This window comes from Nicotiana tabacum, chromosome 16 (assembly GCF_000715075.1).
Source record: "Nicotiana tabacum cultivar K326 chromosome 16, ASM71507v2, whole genome shotgun sequence".
Lineage (NCBI taxonomy): Eukaryota > Viridiplantae > Streptophyta > Magnoliopsida > Solanales > Solanaceae > Nicotiana > Nicotiana tabacum.
Window position 1 is genome coordinate 11307568 of NC_134095.1, and position 8021 is coordinate 11315588.

At 35.5% G+C, this 8021-nt stretch overlaps 1 protein-coding gene across 4 annotated transcripts; it reads left to right on the forward strand.

The window, feature by feature from the left end:
* Positions 1-1636: 1636 nt before the first annotated feature.
* LOC107799872 (protein TIC 22, chloroplastic) lies at positions 1637-6549 on the forward strand. Of its 4 annotated transcripts, none has more exons than XM_075232592.1 (9): positions 1637-2113; positions 2403-2465; positions 3411-3485; positions 4020-4070; positions 4265-4324; positions 4434-4496; positions 5270-5305; positions 6027-6166; positions 6308-6521. In XM_075232592.1, exons 1-8 carry the CDS (start codon positions 1700-1702, stop codon positions 6117-6119), a joined length of 855 nt encoding a protein of 284 aa, XP_075088693.1. In that variant the 5' UTR covers positions 1637-1699; the 3' UTR covers positions 6120-6166; positions 6308-6521. The 4 variants fall into 4 exon arrangements, 1 of the variants encoding a protein (XP_075088693.1); XR_012699932.1 differs by having other exon boundaries at positions 1638-2113; positions 6027-6223; positions 6304-6549; XR_012699933.1 differs by having other exon boundaries at positions 1638-2113; positions 6027-6223; positions 6308-6549.
* Positions 6550-8021: the final 1472 nt, after the last annotated feature.

Sequence of the window (8021 nt, forward strand, 5' to 3'; positions counted from 1 at the left end):
CTTAATTTTGTGTTATTCGAATAAATTGGTGATTGTGGATCATTTGTGTTGGTATTTTAAGGTAGAGTTTTAAATTTGAGACCATTGGAGTATATTTTAGGTGTTTTGATCGAATTGGAATTGTAATTTCGAAGAACCCTGTTTTGACCAGCACAAAAAAATTATGCTAAACGGATAGACTTTGATGAACAATTTAATAGACAAGTCAATTGCAAATAGCACAAAGTCATATCAATTTGGTAGACTTTGGTGCACGATTGAACAAGCACCAAATTATACTAATTGAGTAAAGTTTATGAACAATCTAACAAATGGATCGAATACAGTTAACACAAAGTCATGCTAACATCGTAAAATTTGATGAACAATAGAAAATCATAAAGTAATGCAATCAGATAGAGTTTATGAACAATTAACAATATAGGTAGAATAAATATAGCATACAATCTACCATCCAAAAGAAATACAGTATCTAACTAGCAATAAGTGTGTGTGGGATTGAGGGTCATTTTTTCTAAATATTTTCAAATATCAGCCCCTTATAGGGCTATTCCTATCAATTACCCAAGTAAAATATTTTTGCTAACTAATGTTGTAAAAATTGCACGGGGCTAACCTATACCTATTTTTTAAAAAACTTTTAACTTGTACCCACTTTTTAAACAACTTCAGCTTTATTTCTCCTCCTCCTTCATTTTCTTTTTTCTTCTTCTACAACGATGACTTCAACATTGCTCTCTTTGATTAATGAAACTAAAGCAAATATACTGAAGACTTCCATTTGGATTATTATAACATTAAAAATCAGTTTCCTCATTGTCTGGAAACACAACTCTGTCATGAAGAAGTGAAAGTTGTAAAAGGTTTGGAACTCCTTATCCATGCTCTGGAACTGTCAAAGTAACTGGTAGTACTAGTTTTTTTTCTTTCTTTTGTGGGATTTTGTAAAATTCTTTTTAGCTATGACAGAATTTTCATATGGACTACCATTTTCAATGCAGGTGCAAAAGTTCTCTTCTTTTGGGCCATTCCGAAGTTTTCGATAACTCCAAATTCCAATAAGGATTGAATTGGGATTCCCCAATTACAAAGATAGAAACTTCAGCTCTAGAGCTGAAGTTTCCCAGTTAAAACACAAAAACTTCAGCTCTAGAGCTGAAGTTTCCCAGTGAAGTTTCTTAGTTACAACACAAAAACTTCAGCTCTAGAGCTGAACTTCAAGGTTACAACACAAAAACTTCAGCTCTAGCGAGTTACAACACAAAAACTTCAGCTCTTCGCCAGTTACAAAACAAAAACTTCAGCTCTAGAGTTGAACTTCAGGCTCGACTACTAGAATGCTGAAGTTTTGCGTGATTGTCTTTGCTACTGCAGTCCCGTGTGCTGAAGTTATGCGAAAAAATGGGTACGCTTGCAATTTTTTTTTGCAAAGCAGACACAAGTTAAAATATGACCAAAAAAACAGGTATAGATGCAAATGCCCCCACTAATATCTAACTTCTAAGATACCCAATTTCCAAAGCCTGACTCAGCCCAATGGACAAAACAATGATAGGCCTTCGCCCTTCGGAGATGGGTTATGTTATGCAGATCTAACTACAATTGGACCTAATGATAAACCCAAGTAGAACTGAAGCCCAAACTTGAAATATGAAAGCCGCCTTCTCCGAATTCCGTCCCCTCTTCTCACTGAACAACAATGGAGTCCAAACCCTCAATCGGATTCGGACCCTCCAGTAGTCCTCTGCTCTCTCTTTCTACCTTCGTCCACCAACACTGGTCCCGACTCGGTGCCGAACTCACCACTCGTTTCGACGAAGCTAAGCGGCTGACTTCAAAATTCGCCGCCGACTTTGTTCCGCCGCCGCCACTGCCGGCATCGCATTCTTATCCTCTATCTCTTCCATTTGCTTCTGTGTCGCAGCGTCAAGATAAGGTCCGTAAAAACGCCGGTTTGAGCTCAGACTATGTGGCTAAGACACTAATTGGAACATCTGTATACACTGTTAGCAATTCTAATAATGAATTCGTGCTCATTTCGGACCCTAACGGTGCTAAATCAATCGGATTATTGTGCTTCCGTCAAGAGGATGCCGAGGCGTTTCTCGCTCAGGTACACTTCCTATTTTCTTCATTTTATAGACTTTTTGTTAACTTCATAATGTTTAGCATTGGAAGATTGCCTCTAAGTAATGTAGTAAATATTTAGTAGTATTAGAATGTAATAGAGCAGGATAGATACATAGGATAGCAGATAGAGAAGACTGATAATGTTGACCTGGTTATGTTGACCTTATTAGTTTGCGATTTTGAGGTGTAGTTTTGGAGTAATTGATATAGAAATTTTCGTTATACAATGGAAGGTTAGTTTTGCGTAGAAGTGAACTGTGAAGTTTTTTCAGGTACGGTTGCGGAAGGGCGAAGTTAGAGGTGGAGCTAAGGTAGTTCCACTGACACTTGATCAGGTGAATGTTTTGGTACTCATGCTTTAAATTTTTCTTTCAAAGATATACTATCTGCTTTTGGTATTCTTTAGTAGCTTTTTACAAGTTCGTAGGTTTAATAGAAATAGATTGCATAAGTTAGGAGTTAAGTTTGATGTGTGGATTACTCTATGGAGAATGCCATCTTACTATGTAAATGTTGAACGTTAGCGAAATACGAAGACTCTGAGAGTGTAGTGATACGTATGGTATTAGTGATGGACAAATTTTGTCTAGTAGTATAGTTATATGTATATATTGAATCTTGTTCTGTGCCTATTATAGATTCTTCTTCTTGCAAGAATGGGTATAAAATTTGATGGTTGTTTAATCTTGTATTAGTAAAAAAAGATCTGGATTCGAATATAGATACCGATCCTGACTTGTTTGGGAATGACATGTAGTTGATTGATTGAATCAAAACGGACTCTGCATCCTGTTTTGCATTAAGAAAAAAATTTCAAAGGCGCCTCTTGAGCCAAGGCTCAGTTGGATTACCTGGCCTCCTCAGGGTTAACAATTAATTCACTAAGCCATTTCCCTTTACCTTTCTTTTAGTGATTTGTTCACATTTTTTCATCTTTAAGATAAGGCGTATGCATTGTCGACATTTCATATCCTTTATTCATAAGGAAAAAAACCATGTTGTACTCTTTTTGAGCCTCAGACTTCTTATTAGACCCATTGAATATCTCTTCTTTAGTTATTGAACTAAAAGGAAAAATTGAAGTCTAATTAAAAATGGAAGACGTTTTTTATCTCTACGTAACAGGTCCAGTTTACATTAAGTAATCTGTTGCAACTAGTTGCAGTTATCTGTATGTTCAAGAATTTCTGATTTTTGTTTTTCCACTTCTTAGAGGTGTTGCTAGACATAGGCTCATGTTTTGATTGGTTACACCTACTTGGTTTTGTATCCACTTGCAGGTTTACATGTTGAAGGTTGAAGGAATCGCATTTCGATTTTTGCCAGATCCCGTTCAAGTTCAGAATGCAATAGAGGTTGTTATCCTCGTTGGTCTTACTTAAGTTTTGGATCGGGATCCTTGTAGTTTTCTCTGTGTACAGTAACATTGCATAGGGTTACTATTCCAGTTGTGCAAGTGAAGTTGTACTATATATTCATCTACATTTAATAGTTTTAAGTGAAAGTATGCTGGCATGTAGTTTTGACTAATGACCAGATGCACTAGAATTGATTGCAGCCCACCAATTTTGAATTTCACTGACATGCCCAACGCCCTTGCCTTTTCTTTTCTTTTTGCTGATAAACTAAACTTTTCCAAAATGGTGGTCCTCCCGAGATATGAACTCGGGTTACTGACATGCCTTGTATGTAGGCTCTTGCTCGCTAGCCTAGCAGATTTTGATTCTAGCGATGCATAGATTACTAATGGCTTCACCTCCATTGCCACCTGATCTCTGTCTCCTCCTCCTCCTCCTAACAAGGAAAAAACCTCTTTGGCATAAACATGTTCATTTTAATGTGTGCTTAATAGATCTGTTCATTTTAACATTGACTTCTTTGTGTGACAGTTAAAAGCTTCTGATGTAAAGACTGGATTTGATGGAGTCCCTGTTTTCCAGGTACCAGTATAAACTTCTTTGCCAACTATATGTTGGAAACCTCTGAGAATTATATATACTGCCTGTGTATTTTTAAGAATTACAAACTTCACTCACTGCAAAGTTTTTGATGGAAATTTTATGTATTGGTGGAGACTGCACTGAATATGGTTAAACTCCACTTGATTCTTATGCTATTTTTTTATCTTGTGCAGTCTGACCTCCTAGTTGTGAAAAAGAGAAACAGACGATACTGTCCAATATACTTTCGAAAGGTATGTTGGTTTAACATCTTGAAATGTAGAATGTAATTATATCTTGTGCAGTCAGAAGATATAAAAATTTCATGATGGTTATCATTTGAATTCATTTGTTGGTATACAGGAGGATATAGAAAAGGAATTGTCGTCAAGGGCATCTAGAGGAGGCGTTTCTCAGCACATTATGGTATCATAATCACTCTTTCTGTTTGCTTTCCAATAGGACGTGCAGATAGTTTTAGAATGTTCAAAAATGGTAAAAGGTGAATGTAGAATGTCTTTGAGTAATTTTTAAATAAGTTTCTTGGAGTAAATTTCATTGGCATAATCTTTCTTTTATCAAGCCTAGCATTGTCTGAATCTCGAAAGATGTTTTTAATAATTATATGCATAGTTCGTGTCACCAGATTGTCTGAGGCATGCCGATAGAAGTAAAATTGCTGGAAAATTCTTTCTAAACTGAAGGTGTAGAAAGGATTTTTAAATTTGAATTCACATGCAACAGGTTCCACTTGGAGAGCATAACATAGTAAATTTAGCATGCAATGGAGAGGATTAACAGTTGAAAGTCCTATTTTTCAAGTAGTTACTTGAAATATATAGCTAAGTTTCCCTAGTTATTTATAACGTTAATGCAAAATTTCATACATCAGTTATGAGAAGGAAATGGAGCTAAGGACATTAACATTGTGCTGTTTAAAAATCATTTTTATGTAAAAATCAATTTGCCCATCCTTTTCTGGCAGTATTTTTTCCCTAAGTTATCAAAAGAAAAGTGTTTCTGTTCTTTTCTAAAGATTCCTATCGGACTTTCTATCTCAGGCTTGTCCATGAAAGGCCTATATTTGCTGGCTTTTCTGCATTCGTCAAGTTTTTTGTTGTTAGATCTGCCATTGTCAATTAACAAGGCACTGTAGCAGCTAATGTTAACTTACTAATATTCTTTTTCCTCATTAACAGGTAGGGAGTTTAGAAGATGTCCTTAAAAAAATGGAGGTAGGTTCTTGGTCATTTTATATGTTTTAGGATTTAATATTTTAAAAGATTTATTATCTTAGTCTCCTTTCTTCTGTTTGCGCCAATAATATTTGTTCTTGCACTACACACCTTGTAATGATGAACTTTAGCACTGCTGAGTTCAGAATTATAAATGATGTCATATCGATCAATCAATTATGTCTCCCCCAGAAACTTGTTGGGGAACCAAAACGATTATTATTGATTTCAGAGAAAGAAAGAAACATAATGAGAAAGCCAGAATACATGACTAATCTACCAGCTTTAACCCCTCTCCCATTCTTTTCTGATGGGACGAAGATAATGCGAAAATTAAATGCTGCAGCCTTTGCTGTCAAAATATGTTTGCTCATTGTTAAGTGGTTCCTTGCTTGAAATTGTAAGGAAAAAGTGGAAAATGCAAACACAGGCATCATTTCTCTTTCTTATTTTTTGATTGTTTTAAGTTTGTGTTGAGTTTGGTATTGGGCCTGTACGGTTCTGGGAAGGGACGCACATGCAGGAGGGGTTTATTATAGGGGATGAAGCTGATCCCCAAAATTTTAATTTCAAATGGTGTATAGATGAAATATTCAGTTAAAATCTTAAAGATTTTTATTCTATCCTTTGTTTAAGCAAAAACAACACCAATCTTACATGGTAACCCCCTCCACTACCTTCTCGTTTAGTTCTCTTAGCTTCTCTGTATTTCCTGTGGCAGATAAGTCAGAGACATTCTGGTTGGGAGGACCTTATTTTTATTCCTCCAGGCAAAAGCCATTCACAGCACATTCAAGATGTCACAAAAGCATGAATTTCTTGGAAGCAACTTCTGTTCGAAAAAAATCCAAATAGAGGCAGGTTCACATTCCCCCCCCTGCACTTGGTCGACCAGAAAAATCCAAATAGTTAAGCTCCGTATGCTTTCTCCCTCTGGTTTGTTTAATTAACTTTTCATGGGTTTCTAGAAGCACTTACTAATTACTTGATATGTTCAGGTAGTGCTGGAATAGCTTAAAGATGCATGAAGGATCAAGTTTTGCTTGAAAATTTAATGGGGGAACAACTAACATGGTATACATTAAGTCGATGAGTTGGTAACTAGAGTGGCATAATATACTCGGTGTCATCTGTACATGCACAGTTTGAATTGTTAAATTACGTTTCGCTCTTCTGCCATAACTTTTGTTGATTCATGAGATAAAAATTTTCCAGTAATGCATCCATTATTTAATACTGTTCCAGTAATTCTATTAGATACCGATTGATTTAGGGGTCATTATGATCAGTTGTTGAACTTTGATCAATCTCCAATGACATTGCCTAGCCATTACATTATCCGTTGATGCATTGCATACTTTCACCCACCCTTTATTTTGAGAGAAGGAAATGCTTACAAGCTATGGACCTTTTTATGGTACCCTGTGTTTGGGACGAAATCCAGCATTAGTTACATTGGTTGGTGTCTCAAGGAAAATTAATCTCCGTATAAAATCAAGCATAGCTTATACAATGTTTGGTTAGTTTTTTTCTTTCTTCTTACATAATACCTGCAGAAGTTAACGAGGAAAATCTATGTTCAATCTTATAGGGAAAATTTCGTAAAAATTGCGTGGGATAGTCATTTTTTAAAGTGGTATTTACTTTTTATCTAGCATTTTTAATGCTGAGCAAAAGTAGCCACTAGTCTATTAAATTAATATGAAAAGACGGTGTTACCCTTTCTTCTATCTCTTTTGTGTTCTGTCCAATTTCAGCAAATACATCGAAAAGGATCGGAAAACTCTTGCTGTCGAGCAAAACGACAACGTTTGGATTGGAAGAAATGAAATTTCCTGGTGGCATATTGGTTTTAAAAACAGTAGATTTGTATTTTTGAATTCTTGATCTGAAGAATTCTTCTTTGCCTTGATTATAAAAATAATCTTGTCTATCTTTCCATGGACCAATTAAAGGAAGACCATAATCGCCGAAAATCTTACGGATTGGTAATTTTGTGAGCTCAGATGATTGTGTTACAGTTGTTCTTGTTGGTATTTTTTCTGATAAAGAGAGTGTAATGGGACGAACAATGACGTATTTTGATGGAAACTGTTGGTGAAGAAGATGAAAATGTAGTCCTGAACTTAGAGTTCCAAGTTTAAAAAATAAGGATATGTATTCCTTAACTTAGAGTTACAAGTTCAAAAGTTAAGGACTGATAGTCCTAAACTTAAACTTACAAGCTCAAAAATTAAAGACAGGTAGTCCTTAACTTAGACTTAGAAGCTCATAAACTAAGGACAGTTAGTCCTGAACTTACAGTAACAAGCTCATAATTTAAGGACACTTGGTCCTGAACTTAGAGTTGGAAGTTCAAAAATTAAGGATATTTGGTCCCTAACTTAGAGTTACAAGCACAGAAATTAAGGACAGGTAGTCTTGAACTTCGAGTTCCAAGTTCAAAAGTTAAGGGCATGTAATCCTGAACTTAGAGTTACAAGTTCAAAAGTTAAGGACATGTAGTCCTAAATTTAACTTACAAGCTCATAAATTAAGGACATCTAGTCCTGAACTTACAGTACCAAGCTCATAAGTTAAAGACACTTGATCATCAACTTTATGAGTAGAAGGGCATTTTCGTCCGAGCGGGTAAAAGTTTATTAAAGCAGTGGCTAAAGACTAAAAACATTTTAAATAATGGCTTAAAAGTAAATACATCTTATTATTGGCTAAC

What these genes read in the sequence shown, in the direction of transcription:
- LOC107799872 (XM_075232592.1), top strand. Translation starts at nt 1,700, where the DNA reads ATGGAGTCCAAACCCTCAATCGGATTCGGACCCTCCAGTAGTCCTCTG. An exon ending in AAGTTCAGAATGCAATAGAG is followed by an intron (nt 3,486 to 4,019) that starts GTTGTTATCCTC and finishes TTTGTGTGACAG; the next exon opens with TTAAAAGCTTCTGATGTAAA. An exon ending in GCGTTTCTCAGCACATTATG is followed by an intron (nt 4,497 to 5,269) that starts GTATCATAATCA and finishes CCTCATTAACAG; the next exon opens with GTAGGGAGTTTAGAAGATGT.